The following is a 16,993-nucleotide window of genomic DNA, read 5'->3' as shown; positions in this document are numbered from 1 at the left end:
TTTTTTTAAATTAAAACCCCAAATTATTAACTGTTTCAAGTTCCGTGTGCTTTCAGTGAAATAAAGGTCAGATTTTCAAGGAGCCAAGCATAGTAGCCCATGCTTGTAATCCTAGCACTTTGGGAGGCGGAAGAGGGAGGATCACTTGAGCGCAAGAGTTTGAGACCAGCGTGGGCAACATCGTGAGATCTCATTTCTACAAAAAAAATGTTTTAAAATCAGCTGGGTGTGGTGGTACACACCTGTAGTCCCGGCTACTTGGGAGGCTGAGGTGGGAGGATCATTTGTGCCTGGGTGCTTGAGGCTGCAGTGAGCCATGATCACATCACTGTACTCCAACCTGGGTGACAGAGCGAGACACTGTCTCTTAAAAAGAAAAACAAATAGTAAAACTATAAGGTATTTTTTTTTAATTAAAAAAGATTTTCTAGTATCTTTCTTTGAAGCCTTAATCCATGGAGGTACTTTATTTCTGAGTACTTTTTAAACTCACGTATTTTATTCTTGAACTCATTTAACCGTCATTTCTTCAGGCTTTCAACTGGCTTCTGTGTAATGTCATCCAAACCACTTCTCTCCATGATATTCTGTGGCATTTTGTGGCATCACTGACTCCTGCACCAGTGGAACCAGAGGAAGAAGAGGATGAAGAAAATAAAACAAACAAAGAAAATTCAGAACAAGTAAATGAAATTTTTATTTGTTTTGATTGTGCATATTTCTATGGAAACTGGTAGTATACCTTCAAATAGTCCAATAATTTGCATGAAATCATTCGCAGATCTAACTTGAAAGCAAACAGAATATTTTAGTGCTATGGGCAAAGTATTAATAATGAGACCTGGATTTTATAGAAGGCAGCCTGTATAATGGAGAGAGCATTGAACTAGGGCACTAGGAGCCTGAGTTCAGCCTCATTTCTACCCTATTGTAGTTGTATGACTTGTAGGCCTTGGTTTCCATGTCTGTAAAATGAAAGTAATCTAGATGACATTTATCTTATTCCCAGTCACTCTGAAATTATGTGAATGGCATTTTAGGATAATTTCCAAGGATATCAAGCAACATTATCATAGTCAAATTCTTAAAACTCACAAAGAAACAAGACACCATGAGCAAGAACTAACAAAAACAATAGGCAGTAGAAATAGACCCTCAACAGTGGTTGTAATTATCTATGTAAACGTAGAATAATGTGTTAATATGCTTAAAGAAATAAAAGAGAAACTTTAAAATATGAGAAGAAATTGTAAGAAGAAATATAAAGTGATGAATTTGATAAAGAACTAAAGAAAACGTAAATACTAATCTAAGTATAATTGATATTTTTAGTTTTGAGATTTTATAGCACGTCAGTGAAAACATTGGCTAAATATAAGAGAATGACAGATTCGATAAGGAACTAAAGAAAATACGTAAAAATTAATCTAAGTATAATTGATATTTAAAAAACAATCAGTTGGACATTTTATAGCATGTCAGCGAACAAATTGGTTAAATATAAGAGACCTGTAGAAATTATCTAGACTTCAACACAGAAAAAGTAAATAAAAAATACAAGTTGCTAAGAGCAATGAAGGGCAAAATGATGTGTAACTTACCTACTTGGAGTTTCAGAAGGAGAAGACAGAATGGAAGAGAGACAGTATTTAAGAGTTAATACTTGAGAATTTCCCAGAATTGATTACAGATAACAACCCATTGAGTCAAGAAGCCCAATAAACCCCAAGCAGAATAAATACAAATCATGGTGGACAAATTATAGTGAATCACCTGAACACCAAAAACAAAGAAAGAGATCTTTTAAGCAGCCACAGAAAAAAATATTAGCTTTCAAAAGAGGGACAGTGAGAATAATTGCTTAATTTTTGGTAGCAACATTACAAGTTAAAATACTGAGTTTGTTTAAAAGGCTGTCAGTTGGTTTTTTTCAACGTGCTGAAAGAAAATACTTGTTAACCCAGTTGAAGGGTCTTTGAAGAACAAGACCAAAGACATTTCCAGAATAAAAACTGAGAGAAATGGCCATGGAGTGTCAATGAAGAGAAAAGAAAGTGTAAATATGAGGGCATATCTTAAAAAACATTGACTATGTAAAAAGTATAATGATATGTCATGGTGATGTACAAAATGATAAAAGATCAATCCTGGATATGTATCTACCTAATACTGTAACCTAAAAAAAGTAACAATTGACAGACTGCAAGGAAAAATAGGACAGTCTACAGTTACAATGTGAGATTGTCATATACCTGTAACAGCTATCTGCTCCTGCATAACTACCCCAAAACTCACTGGACTAAAACAGTTGTTTATTTGCTCACAGTCTGTGGGTTGGCAATTGCAGCAAGGCTCCACTGAGAGGAATGACTCTTTCCTGTTTTGGTTACATAGTGTGCTTCAAGTGGTACCCCCTGAGCTCTTTTATCCTCCAGAATGCTGGCCTAGGTTTGTTCAGATGCCAGAAGCTTTCAAGAAAGAGAGCACAGAAGCTGCAAAGCCAAAATGGCGAAGACTAAACTCATATGCCATGCTTCTGCCACCTTCCATTAGCTAGTATAATTCACAAGGCCAGTCAAATTCAAAGACCGAGAAATAAACTCCACCTGTTGATGGGAAGAGCGACAGAGAATTTGTGGCTGTTTTGTGTACAGTACCATAACACTCTTTTTAGTACTGGATAGGTCAGGCAGAGAAAAAGAATCAGAAAGTACACAGATTTGAATGATTGACAGTCTTGATAGAATATACAAAACATTGCATGTAGTTGTTTACATTCTTTTCAGATACACACAAATGTCTATGGAAATTGACTGTTTACTGGACACATAAAGCAAGTTTCAACAAACTTGAAATAATTTGTTTTCTTCCTACCATGTCCTCAGTCTTTATTGCTAGTATATAAGAATTAGATAACAAAACAATAACAAGAAAAATATTTATAGGGAAATTAAGTAACACTTCCAAATGAGTTGCATCAAAGAAGAATTATAACAGAAAATATTTTAAATGGAATGGCAATATTAGTACATCTCAAAACTTGTTGTTTGGCAGAGTTCTAGTTATAGTTACGATGAAACAGCCAGTGTCAGCATTAGTTCTTATAGTAAATAACAAAAAGCTGGGCAAAATATTTAAAACAATTGTTCATAGGCTCTGAGCAGTGACCAGTACAGGGCTGTAATCCTTGAGAGAAGAAAAGGGCATGAGGTAAGCCCCACAATTGGGAAAAGAGCCCAAGCAGAGTACGTCAGTTGTGTTGGCAGAGATCAAAGTTTAGGACTGTAACTTTGGGATGTGGGAGGCAGGGCACCAGTGGTACAGAGCTGCAGAAAGGGAGTCTAAAATTTTTGCATAAAAATATCCCTAGGGTCCTGGCCACTCTTAGACTGGGCATGCAATTTCTCTGGAGGACCTAGCAGTGGAAATGAATTGTAAGCTGAAAACTGAACAGATTCTTAGCTTCAGAGCTGGGTTCTGAAGTTTTAGTCCAACCAGAGGTGGGGTGAGCGTGATGAATACTCCTGGCATGCCCTTGAAACCCCAGAAAGACCATACTCAAGGAATACAGACCATGCCTTAGGAGTAAGGGCAGTGCCTAAAATCAAGGGCAAAACTGAAATAACCCCAGTCTAACAAAGTCGAATGCCAAGCCTTGATGGAATCTAGATGGCCTGCTATCTCCCTGTAAGAACAAAACTACATTCTTTAGAAGACAATATAAACCAGAACTTCTATATCAGTAGAAGATAATATAAACCAGAACTTCTATATCAGTAATCAATATATGCACAAAGAAGGAGGCAAAAAGCAACCATCTTTTACTTAGCTCAGTGACATAGTTTAAAAAGTTTGATGGGCTTACATTGGTAGCAAGATGGAAGAACAAACATTCTTTGCTGTGGAGTAGCAGCTTCTTAGAGAATGGTTTGGTAAGATCTATCAAAAATCACATTAAAAATCATTCAGTAATTCCACTTTTATGGAGTTCTCCTTATCATATATGCATGTGTGAAAAGACAGATATACAAGTTGATTCATTGCAGAATGTTATATAAAAACAAAAGATTGGAAACAACCTAAATGGCTGTTCTGAAGTGGACTGATGAAATAAACTATGGTATTTTTATTCATCAGAATACTATGCAATGGGATAATATATGTTACATACATATCTAATAAGTAATAATCTCAAAGATAAATTATTGTTAAAAGAATACAGATCAGTTTGTTTCCAGTGCTGCCATTTGTGTAAATGAACAATATTTATAGACAGTCCAAGAAACTGGTAATAGAAATTGCCAGTGGGAGGGCATCTAGGTGGCTGGGCTATAGAGACAGGGAGACTTTTTATGGTATTTTTTTATACCTCTCGAATATTTTAATATGATGTATGTTATCTACTCAAAATAATAAAAAGTTATTCCATAGTTAATATTATTAATGGAGCCATCTGAGGGTTGTAATGAGAAATGAAATTCAACCCCTACTTCTCTTTCCTAGCTGTGGTCCATTTGCGTAGAAAGGAGCTTTTTTTTCTAATTCACATAAAAATGCTGTATGAGTTAGTGACCACCCCAACTTCTAAACATATGTTATTTTTTATACATAAACATACACACAAAACATACCTACATATATGTATGTGTATATATCCATACACATACATGTATATGCACACACACTACACATACACATGCATACACATGTGGATTCACCCTACAGGTATCTTTGTGAGTACACTAGAATTGATACATTTATTCATTTGCATGCTGATTTTGCTTGTGACTAAACTTACAGCTTTTTTCCCTAAAATAATACAAGCATAATTAGTTAAAATTACTGTATCTTTCTGGGTACAGTTTGGTTTTGTTGTTTGTATTTCTGTTACATGACCATTTTTTAAGTATACATACAATTGTCTTTTGTGAAGACGATTCCTTCCAGCACACAAACTGATAAACTTGTTTCAATTTCTGCCTTAGGAGAAAGATACAAGAGTATGTGAACATCCACTCTCAGACATAGTGATTGCCGGGGAAGCTGCTCATCCTTTACCACACACCTTTCACCGCTTGCTGCAGACCATCTCAGACCTTATGATGTCTCTCCCCAGCGGCAGTTCATTACAGCAAATGGCCCTGAGGTAATTTTGTATCCACATATCCTAGGTACATTGGACAAGAGAGTTTATGGAATATTCAAAGTATGAAATGCTCCAAAAAAAGCTCTTTAAATAGTAAGATAGAATCCCTACATTATATAGATGGTGCCTCCCTCCTTACAGTCATAATTTTTAGAATGGTCCTTCCTCTTAGTTAACATTTGTTTGCCCTCCTGTAAAATGTGGCTAATGTACTTCTTAGTGCCCTAAATTATCACTGTAGCAATCTCCCTCACTTTCCCCAGTCTCCTACCTCAAATCACTTAAATGTCCCCAAAAGAGAGAGGGAAAATGAAATCTCAAAAACAAAAACCAAAATAGAGTTTTGACTTGAAAAGAATCTTGAGGAAAACAGAGCCTGGTTGTATGCACCCAGTCCTAAAAGCACCTTAAGGAGCATCACAGATGCTCAACAGATTCCAATTTCAATTTGAAATGTGTTGAGAATTTAGCATTGCTTTTACACTGTGAACCTTGTTACTAGATTCACATACTGGACTCACACTTATAAATAAATTCTCCTAATTAATGTATACAAGAAATAAATTGATGGAATGCTTGGGCTTCCCATGTTACTAATGATAAGACCAGTGGAAGAGAGATTCCTCTTTGTCCTCCTCACAAGATTTTTGAACTACAAGATAAACTATACCCTGATGAATTAGTATGGCATTGTAAGATTAATGAATTTGAGGGGTTGTTGCAGTTGGTGTACCACTTGTTTACACAACAGATTCATTACCCTTTTTGCTTCTGTAGCCTTGATCTTCATCTGTCTAATTCTTTTATATTTAAAATGGGTCAACTTTCCTTAGAATTTACCTTGTTCCAAAGAAGTTACCTTTATTTCTCAAAAACAAAAACAATAGGAATGATTTTCTTCCCTGAATTTTTAAAATGTCTGTTACTAGAACATTAAGATTTCTTGAGATATTAGCTACAGAGTACTCATCTAAGAGTTCCTTAGATGTTCCTGGAAAATAATTATTTCGTATATTGCTTATATATCGCCTTTTTAGGTGCTGGAGTCTCAAATTCAAGCAATCTGATCACCAGTTCCTTCATCAGAGCAACGTCTTTCATCACATTAACAATATTTTGTCAAAATCAGATGATGGCGATAGTGAAGAGAGTTTTAGCATCAGTATACAGTCTGGCTTTGAAGCTATGAGTCAGGTCAGTCATTTCAGTTATTATCCTGGTTGTCCTGTTAGTTAATAATACATCAAAGGAGAAACTGTAAGTTATTCATAATCAATTTGATCCTGTCTTCCATTATGTTTTATCTTATACCTGTTTGTTTTATCATCACGAAAGATTTGCTTTTAAGTATCATAAGTACTTATATTTGTTTCTGATAGGAATTATGCATAGTAATGTGCTTAAAGGACTTAACCAGCATTGTTGACATAAAAACTTCAAGCCGACCTGCCATGATTGGCAGTTTGACAGACGGCTCCACAGAAACCTTTTGGGAATCAGGAGATGAAGATAAAAACAAAACTAAGAACATCACCATCAACTGTGTAAAAGCAATCAATGCCCGCTATGTGTCTGTTCACGTGGACAATTCCCGAGATCTTGGGGTAAGAAAGCAAACTTGATTTACGGCTCTTTAGCTCTTTTCAGATCTTAGTATTCATGCACTCTCATTTCTGAATTTAGCAACAAGCTTTATCACCTGGAATTTCACCAACCAAACATCATTGCTATAATCACCAAATAAATCTTAAGTCTAAAAACAAATTAATATGATTGGGAGCACTGTGGAATTCCATTTCTGAAAAGAGGTCTGATTACAAATATACCATGGCTACAGCTAAGCAAAATGAAAGTCTGCTCTACAATTTTCTGCTGCCATTCCCTTGGTTAAGATTTTCCCGTGACCTGGAAGTCCTCCCCTTAAACTCTGCTGATCAATTCTCCCAGGGTCTCTCAAACTCAGAGAAATTCTAAGTAACTCCTCTAAAAAATTACTCTTTCCCTCTGCTGATTCTTTTTGTATTACTCTGGTGGCACTTAATAATAATCTTTGACCTATAATGTAATTAGATTTTTTTTTTTTTTTCTGAGATGGAGTCTCCCTCTGTCACCCAGGCTGGAGTGCAGTGGCACAATCTTGGCTCACTGCAACCTTCGCCTCCAGGTTCAAGCGATTCTCCTGCTTCAACCTCCTGAGTAGCTGGGATTACAAGCACACGCCACCATGCTTGGCTAATTTTTGTATTTTTAGTAGAGACAGGGTTTCACCATGTTGTCCAGGCCGGTCTCAAACCCCTGGCCTCAAGTGATCTGCCCACCTCAGCCTCCCAAAGTGCTAGGATTACAGACATGAGCCACTGCACCCAGCCTATCTTCAAGTGTCTACTTTGCCACAGTCCTCATGAAATAAAAAATAAGTTTCAGACTGTCCCAAATAATCATAATTTATATTCTCTTCAGCCTAGTTCATCCATGTGTTTCAACTGAATTAAATATTCTTTTATAAAAGGCACTAAACAAGAAAAAAGAGTCCTATTTGCTTGAGTATTAACAACCAAGAAAGAAATAGCACTAACTGCCAGACTGCCTTTCTTCTACCTCATTTAGAATTTTTTTCCTCAGAATGGATGTGGCTTGCTAGCAGATACAGTATTAATGGCTCTCCTTGAACCATTGCCTGGCTTCTCCTGTGCCATTTGCATATTTCCTTTCTCAGGAAGAGCCACAGTGGTAGGATTGGGTCTCAGATAACCTGGATGCAGGCCAGTCTGCAATCAGAGCAACCTCCAACTTCTGTACATCAGTGCAGGTTCTATTCCTCCCTGGTATTGAGTAAGTAAAAGAGGCTTAGCTAATATAATATGAGCTATTTCCTCCTCAGACCTAAGAATTTCCACTGGTGTAACTACTTTATCTTACTGGAAAGTCAAGTGTAACAAAGCAAAACATTTTTGTAGCTAGAACTCACTGTTCAGTGCAAAGCTATCTTTGGCTCATGGTACATTTTAAGCAAGGACATACTCTCCCTCAGAACAATGATTGCAATCAATTTAACACTTCTGTCTTTTCTAAGAGGAAATAATCATAACAGTATTCATTTTCAAAATTCCCAACATGTAAGCTGACATCTACTTTCCTTTTAACAGGCTTCCTCTATGTTATAGGTTGAGCATTCCAAATCTGAAAATCCAAAATGCTACAGAATCTGAAACTTTTTGAACACAGATATGACACTTAAAGGAAATGCATATTGGAGCATTTCTGGTTTTAGATATTCAGATTTGGGGTGCCCAGCCAGTAAGGATAATGCAAATAGAGTATTTCAAAATCCTAAAAAATCCCTAATCCAAAACACTTCTAGTCCCAAATATTTCTAATAAAGGATACTCAACCTGTATGTATGTTTTCCTTGAGTTATGTACCTCCATGTTCCTCAACCTGCCTACCACAGAGCCTTGTACACAGCATTTGTTGATTTGAGTTGTATCAGCCTACAGCACTCATATTATGCAGCTCTCCAAGGAATTAATGTTAATCTATTTCTTGATGTGCTTTGCGTAAAACTTATTCAGCCTTAAGATATTTGACACTAGTTTGAACATGTATTGAACTTGTACTGACATTTATTTTGTGTATTAATGTTGCCTTCCCTAGTTTGGCAAGTATCTTGGGGGATACAACCTCCTCTCATATATCCTACTTCAAATCTGTAAGGAAGTCTGGGTACATTGTGACACTCATAAGTATTTGTTAGTTCAGTTACCTTCCCTCTTTATACTTCCAAAAGTAATGAAAATATAGCAACAAGAGTCTGACATAAGTGACAAGCAGATTTGTTGAAAGGCTTCATGAGGATGGAATCTGAATATTTAGACTTTGAATAAGGAGAGGGAATGTCAAGCTGTGAGAGAGCACCTGGAGAGAGGCTGAAATGTGCAATTTAAGATGGAGTTTGTGAGAATAAGACTTAAGTTGTAGGAACCGTGGTTAGTTGGAGGGATGGGGTGGGGTCAATCAGGAAGGACCATAAGAGACAGGCAGAAGAGTTGATGTGGTATTAGTAGGTCATGAGAAACCATTGTAAGTTCTGAAGCAGGAATGTAGCATATTAACTATTGTGAATTGTCTATTTCAGAATAAAGTTACCTCAATGACCTTCTTAACTGGCAAAGCAGTAGAAGATTTGTGCAGAATAAAGCAGGTAATTGAAATGTTGTCATTAAATGTTTTGCTACCTAGAGAGAAATTTCTTCTTCTCAGCCTTCACTATTGAATTCCACCCTTGGCACACAACCAAAGTATTATAGGGAATTATCTATTTACAGAACACTAAATTGACAAGTGGTCCAAACATAGGAATAGTAACCACCATCCCTGTGCTAGACATCTCACCTATTTTCCTAAATGTTCCCCAGTCATGAGCAATTATATTGTACCTACAGTCTCCCTACCCTACTCCCCAGCAAAGACTCAGGGTATCTTAAAATTTATCACAGATCCCATTCACACTTAAAACCTTACTTCACCTATACTTTGAGTTAAAACAGGTTATTGTTCTCTGGCCTGAAAAATCTGTCTGTTATAACACTTATAACACTGCAGCTATATCCAGGTTGCAAGTCAGTTTAAACCAACTTTAGAAACAAGTTAAGTTTTATCTAGGCATGTGTCTGAGACTGTGCTCAAGCTCCCTTACTTGTATTCATGAAACTTTGTCAAATCTGTTCCTCACTGGCTACTTTATCTCACAAAAAGTTGGCCAATCGCTTGCTTGCTTGCTTGTTTTCAAATCACATTGAAGGAATCAATTAAGATTTTGGACTAAACATATAATAAATTTTGTTTAAATTGTTGAAGAATTTGGGAAAATAATCCTATTCAATGAGATTGTGTTTGTTTATACTTAATACCCCTTTTTGAAAATTGACATTATTAATTAAAATAATATCAACTTAATGTCTATTTAAATCACATAGAAATTGCCAGGTCATTTCTTGGTTATTAAATGCCATAAGAACAGTTTTTATTTTATGAAGGGAATAGTGTCAAGAACTATTTCACAGTATATTAACATTTAATCCTTGAAAAAAAAAGTCATATTCTCAATGAAAATTAGTGAAATAAGGAATCACAAGTGTGAAGTTACATATTAGGTAATTTTTGTTCAAAAGTAAAACATATTAAGTAACTGCACTTTAAAGTCCCTTATCTTTAAATGGTACTTTAATGTGAGGATGCACAAAAAAAGAACCCTTTTCTGATCTTGTGAGGTTTCCACTTACAGATGATATAGATAAAGTACAGTCATATAAATTATTTGTAATTATTTCACTCATATAATTTTGCTCGGAAGCCATATCGTAGTCAGGCCTGGATTTTAATTCTCAATTCCACCATTTACTGAAAATCCCTTAACCTGTGTTAACCTTAGTTTCTTCATCTGTGTAATAGCTACTATAAATAATATTACTTATCTTCACCTGGTTGAAATAAGAAAATCAGTGTGAAATAACCTCATAACCTTTACTCTGTGCAATTCTTTGTTATTTGAGCTTGCTGGTATCAATGCTAAGTCCAGCACAGTGATAAAAGTGATCCAGCTGAATCAGGTTCCTGCCTCTTTTCTACTCAACCAGGTTGATCTGGATTCCAGGCACATTGGCTGGGTAACAAGTGAACTTCCAGGAGGGGATAATCACATCATAAAAATTGAATTAAAAGGCCCAGAAAATACACTGAGAGTTCGACAAGTCAAAGTCCTGGGCTGGAAAGATGGTGAAAGCACAAAAATAGCTGGCCAGATTTCAGCCAGTGTGGCCCAGCAGAGGAACTGTGAAGCTGAGACTCTGCGAGTATTCAGACTGATTACGTCTCAAGTGAGTGTCCTTACGACATATTCTAGCACAGGATAATTGATGTAATATATTTTAAGAGTGTAACAAAATATTTTGTGAAACTTATTATATAAATTTCTGGCTATAAATGTTGCCCATTTTTTCTTTTCATAGCCCTAAACACCTGAGTTTCATGTTGCATTTGTAATTAAGAAAAATAGTCGTGTATATTAGCAAGAGTAGCATATTATAAAACCTGCGGAATCAGCTAATGAGTCCTCTGGCCAATATAGTGTTAATGCCTGTCATTAATTCCTTCTCACATGCATATCTTCATCAGGTATTTGGAAAGCTCATCTCTGGAGATGCTGAACCTACACCAGAACAAGAGGAAAAAGCACTATTGTCATCACCTGAAGGAGAAGAAAAAGTATACAATGTATTTATTTGTATTCTAAAGATATTTATTTCCCTTTTTTATTCTTTTTTTCAGTGAAATAATTCATTTATTGCTGTATATTTTGATGGATATGTAATAACAGTTTTATGCAGTTCATATTTGTTCTTAGAAAGATGAAGGAACTATCTAAAAGAAATTCATTATTCATGTATAATCTAGCTAGTGTTTTAAGTAACAGCAAATTTGCTCTATACCTTGGGTTTTTGCATTCATTTGTAATCATTTCTGTGCTATACCCCATCAGTTATCTTCTCCCTCCTCCATTGTCCCTGTCCTTCACAGTTCAGCTCAAAAGTACTGTCTTCTTCATGAAACTTTTTTACGATTTATCCTCTTCATGAAACTTGTTTATGATTTCCCCAAACAAAAGCAGTTTTCTCTCTGCTGGAGTTCATAATAATCTATATGTGTCTCTTCTTCATTTTTCTCTTATGTTTATCTACATGGATGTTTTCTCTCTTCTACTGAACCATAGCTTCTTAAAGACCAAGTCCATGTCTAATTTGTCTTTGTATCCATCATGGTAGCATCACACACATGTTTAGTAAATTTTTATTAGAATAACTACTCTTTGTTACTGTTCTTGAAATTTCTTCCAAAAATACAGTTGCTTTACTTTTTCGGTCCTGACTAAAACACTATACCTAAAACTTTTGTACCTCATCCATTTCCAAAAAGAGAAGTCAACTCTGACTAGTCTCAATATTCTAGTGTCTTTAAATGCTACAGATAATCACCTTGGCAGCCCTTTGAAAGATAAATTTCAAGGATTTCCCTTGTCTCACCCTGTGTTTCTTAATACAGTAGTATCTAATCATTGTCCTATTTTTGTTTGAGGTCTGAAAAAAATAAGATTTCTTAAATGCTGGTAACTTCTTTCAATATCTTTTGGAGATTTCATTTGAATGACTACAAGACTGTGTAACTGCCCGTTAAATCAATTGAATTTTAGCAGATGTCAACTCTGTACTAAACAATTGTGAGAATGGCAAGCCCTCAAAAAGCTTGCATTCTGTTCTTGGTTATGAACCCTCTGCATTCCCCTCACCCCCACAAAAAGAAATCAACAAAGATACTATATAGTATAAAAGCAAGTTATTAAATGTGTGAAAAAAATTGCAAATGACATTGGCTTTCAGAGTACCTTGAGATCATTGTGCCCTGGAGTGGTCAGAGAAGGCTTCTTAGGGGATATTGGACTGGAGTTAGATCTGAAAGAGAATGAAGGGATTCGAATGAGATTAGTAGAGAGAATGGGAGCAAGGACTGATCAGAGAGACTGGCCTAACAGTGGGAGAGTGTATGCTGAGGAGTTAAGGTTGAGTAGGAAAGGTTATACTGTCATGTGTGTGCCCATGAAATAACATGATTTTTAAGAGAATCTTTTTTTTAAGTTAGATTATTGAAGCACAATTTACATACAGAAATTCCTCATTTTAAACTGTATCATTCAATGAATTTTTACTTGTGTACACTAGTGAAATCATTATCACAATCAAGTTTGTTTTGTTTTGTTTTGCTCGAGACAGGGTCTCTCTCTGTCACCCAGGATAGAGTGCAGTGGTATGATCATGGCTCACTGCAACCTCAACCTCCCGGGCTCAATGGATCCTCCTGTCTCAGCCTCCCAAGTAGCTGCAACTACAGGTGCACATCACTGTGCCCAGCTGATTTTAATATATCTGCAGAGATGTGGTTTTGCCATGTTGCCCAGGCTGGTCTCAGACTCCTGGGCTCAAGCAGTCTGCCAGCATTGGCCTCCCAAAGTGCTGAGATTACAGATATGAGCCACCATGCCCAGCCCACAACCAAGTTTTAAAACACATCACTCCCCAAATTTCTCTCATGTTCCTTTGCAGGCAATCCCCCAACCTCACACTTAGAGCCTAGCAACTACTGAACTATATTCTGCCAGTGTTGTGTTGCCTTTTCCTGGATGTCATATAAATGGAACCACACAGAATGTAGCCTTTTTGTCTTGTTTCTTTCACTTTAGTGTAATGCTTTTGAGATTTATCCATGTTGTAGCATGTAGCCATGGTTCATTCTTTTGGTTGCTGAGAAGTGTTCCATTATATGGATCTACCGTAATTTGTTTATCCTTTCATTTTTTGATGGATATTTGGGTTGTTTCTGCTGTTTGGCTACTATTAGTAAGGCTGCTATGAACACTCACATACAGATCTTTGCAGGTCTTTTACCAATTATGTGTTTTCAAATATTTTCTCCTAGTCTGTGTCTTATCTTTCAGAGAACAGAAGTTTTTAAGTTTGATAAAGTCCAGCTTTTTCTTGTTTTTTTGATTCATGATTTTTATGTATGGTCTAGAACCCAAGGTCACACAGATATTCTCTTCTTTTCCTTTAGAAATATTATAGTTTTAGTTCTTTTGTTTAGAACTGTATACATTTTAATTTTTATGTGCAGTGTAAGAATTGAGGCTTATCTTTTGCATATAGATGTTCAATTGTTCTACTACGATTCGTTGAGAAGACTATCATTTATCAATAGTCAATTTACCATAAATGCGTAGATCTGTTTCTGGACTCTATTCTGCTCCATTGATCCATCAAAGTGTCTTACTTACTGTAGCTTTATAAAAAGTCTTGATATCAGGTTCTAACTTTGTTCTTTATCTAAGTTATTTTGGCTATTCTAGATCTCTTGCATTTCCATATAAAGCTTAGAATCAGCTTGACCGTTTCTTTAAAAAAAAAAAGGGGGGGGGGGATGGAATTTTGACTGGAATTAACACCAAATTGATAATTTAGGGAGAATCGCCATGTCAATAATATTGAGTCTTCGTATCTGTGAACATGATATGTATCAGGGGTTTTCTTACATCTGTGTAAAATTTCTCTCAGCAGTGTTTTGTAATTCATTGTACGCATCTTGTACGTATTTTATTAAATTTATTCCTAAACATTTAACATTTGTAAAGCTATTGTAAATGGTATTTTTTATTTCACTTTCCAATTGTTCATTTCTAGTGTATAAAAATAGAATTGACTTTTGTATATTAGATTTCTACCCTGTGATCTTAAATTCACTTACTAATTTCAGAAACTTTTTATAGACTCTTTGGGGTTTTCTTAGATAATCATGTAGTCTTCAATAAATTTGGGTTTTTTCCTTTCTAAACTATATGCCTTAAATTTCTTTTCTTATATTATTGTGTTATTGCATTGATTAAGCCCTTAAGTGCCATGCTGAATAGAAGTAATGAGAACAGATAGCTCTGACTTGTTCTGGATCTTGAAAAGAAAGTATAAACCATTCATTATTAAGTGTGATGTGAACTGTAGATTTTTTGGGGGTGAATCTTTTTAATAAGATTGGAGAATGTTTTCTTCTATTCCTAGTTTGCTGAGAATTTCTATCAGAATGGATTCTTTTTTAAGAGACCTGGTCTTAACTCTGTCACCCAGACAAGAGCACAGTGGTACCTTTATATGTTTCTCTTTCTTCATTTCTTTTATTCCGTAAGATAATCCATATATTGCTATGCATTTTAGTCAACATGTGATACTAGCTTGTATACAGTTCATTTCCCTTCAGTGAAAAAAAAAACTAGGGGATGGTAGCTACATGATATAGTGCTTCTTTTAGAGGTAATAAAAATGCTGTAATATTGACTGACGATAGTTGCACATATCTGAATGTACTAAAAACCATTGAATTCTATGCTTTAAACAGATGAATAGCATGGTATGTGAACTATATCTCAATAAAGATGTTTTTAAAAAGCAAAAATAAATGATGAAAGAAGTAAACAAGATGAAAGAACTATCTAAAAGAGACTCATATATAATCTAACTAGTACTTAAGTAGCAAAATAAATGCTCTATTCTAAAAATTAACTTTCTTTAATAGATAACAGAGCTGTTTCAGTTATCTGTTTCTTTTTGGGTAAGCTTTAGTAGTTCTGACACTCAAGCAATTTGTCCATTTCATCTAAGTTTCTGGATTTATTGCCATAAGTTGTTCATAATATACCCTTATGTCTTTTTAATATCTGTAGAACCTGTAGTGATGTGTCTTGGTGATTTGTGTCTTCATTCTTTTTTTCTGAAATAGTTTCTCTAAAGATTCATCAGTTTGATCTCTTCAGAGAACTAGCTTTTTGTTTCATTGATTTTCCTCTATTTTTGCTTCTTTTAATAATCACATCTTTATTTCTTTCCCTATGTTTGCCTTGTATTCATTTGTTCATCTTTTTCTGACTTCTTAAGGTCCAAGATCAGATCATAGACTCCAAGACCTTTCTTTTCTCATCTAAGTATTTAATGCTATTATTTTCTTCTAAGCACTACATTAGCTGCATTTCACAAATTTGGGGTATTCTGTTTTTATTTTCGTTGAATTCACAATGTTTTCTTAGTTTTCTTATTCCCATTTTGATTTCTTTTTTTTTTTTTTTCTTTTTTTTTTGAAATGGAGTCTCGCCCTGTCGCCCAGGCTGGAGTGCAGTGGTGCAATCTCGGCTCACTGCAAGCTCTGACTCCCGGGTTCACGCCATTCTCCTGCCTCAGCCTCCCAAGTAGCTGGGAGTACAGGCGCCCGCCACCATGCCCAGCTAATTTTTTGTATTTTTTTTAGTAGAGATGGGGTTTCACCACGTTAGCCAGGATGGTCTCGATCTCCTGACCTCGTGATCCACCCACCTCGGCCTCCCAAAGTGCTGGGATTACAGGCGTGAGCCACTGTGTCCAGCCCCATTTTGATTTCTTCTTTGACCCTTGGGTAATTTAGAAGCACCTTGTTTAATTCCCAAATATTTGGGAATTTTCCTGTTAGCTTTATATTATTAATTTCTGGTTCAGTTTCATTGTGGTCAAACTGTATACTTCGTATAATTTCAGTCCTTTTAAAATTGTTAAGATTTGGATTCTGGCCTATAATATAGTCTGTTTTAGTGAATGTCCACGTGCACTTCAAAAAAATGTGAACTCTGCTGTTCTTCTTTGAGGGGTTCTATAAATATCAGTTAGTTCAAGTTGATCAATAATATTCAAGTCTTAAGAGCCTTAATATTCAAGTCTTTAAGAGCCTTACTGGTTTTTGGTTTTTTGCTTGTTTACTTGTTCTGTTAAGTACTGAAAGAAGAGTTTTGAAGTATCCAACTAACTGGATTTGTTTATTTGGAATTCATTCTACCTAGTAGCTGATCTCAACATTCTAATGGACTCCAAAAAAAAAGTTTTGGTTTTGTAGATGATCAGGTTTTTCCTCATTGTTAGGGCGAAAGGGACATTCTCTTCTGGCTCTCTATCCTAAGAAATGTAAAACCAAGCATCATTTTTGATTCTTAAAAGAGTTTCTTACCTCAGTTTTCTTACCTGTAAAGTAGGCAAAATATTACAGTTTACCTTCTGGGGTTGTTGCGAAGATTAGATAAGATTTGTGTGTGTGTGTGTGTGTGTGTGCACACGTGCATGCATATATATATATATACACACACACATATATACATATGTGGCACTTAGAAGAACAGCGTACACATAATAAGCTCTATAAAATTTTAGCCTTTATATTTTTCCTTATGATACATTT

General features: G+C 35.6%; 1 protein-coding gene and 1 long non-coding RNA gene across 24 annotated transcripts in view; one reads left to right on the top strand and one right to left on the bottom strand.

The window, feature by feature from the left end:
* MYCBP2 (MYC binding protein 2) overlaps positions 1-16,993 on the top strand; it is a 282,961-nt gene that overhangs the window by 239,473 nt on the left and 26,495 nt on the right. For 21 of the 23 annotated variants that reach the window (XM_063792229.1, XM_063792227.1, XM_009427092.5 and 18 more), the window contains 7 exons: positions 534-683; positions 4,986-5,146; positions 6,184-6,340; positions 6,526-6,750; positions 9,282-9,347; positions 10,783-11,022; positions 11,321-11,419. In XM_063792229.1, coding sequence (XP_063648299.1) covers positions 534-683; positions 4,986-5,146; positions 6,184-6,340; positions 6,526-6,750; positions 9,282-9,347; positions 10,783-11,022; positions 11,321-11,419 — 1,098 coding nt within the window. The remainder of the gene's footprint in view (positions 1-533; positions 684-4,985; positions 5,147-6,183; positions 6,341-6,525; positions 6,751-9,281; positions 9,348-10,782; positions 11,023-11,320; positions 11,420-16,993) is intronic. The other 2 variants (XM_009427100.5, XM_009427088.5) reach the window with 1 other exon arrangement.
* On the bottom strand, positions 3,865-11,354 carry LOC129136843 (uncharacterized). Its single transcript, XR_008538836.2, has 3 exons — positions 11,237-11,354; positions 4,917-5,167; positions 3,865-3,939 (listed from the first exon to the last, which is right to left on the bottom strand). It is a non-coding gene; the product is annotated as an uncharacterized LOC129136843 (long non-coding RNA).

This window comes from Pan troglodytes, chromosome 14 (genome assembly GCF_028858775.2).
Source record: "Pan troglodytes isolate AG18354 chromosome 14, NHGRI_mPanTro3-v2.0_pri, whole genome shotgun sequence".
Classification (NCBI taxonomy): Eukaryota; Metazoa; Chordata; class Mammalia; order Primates; family Hominidae; genus Pan; species Pan troglodytes.
The sequence above is the reverse complement of the archived record's forward strand: the minus strand, read 5'-3'. Positions and strand labels throughout refer to the sequence as shown.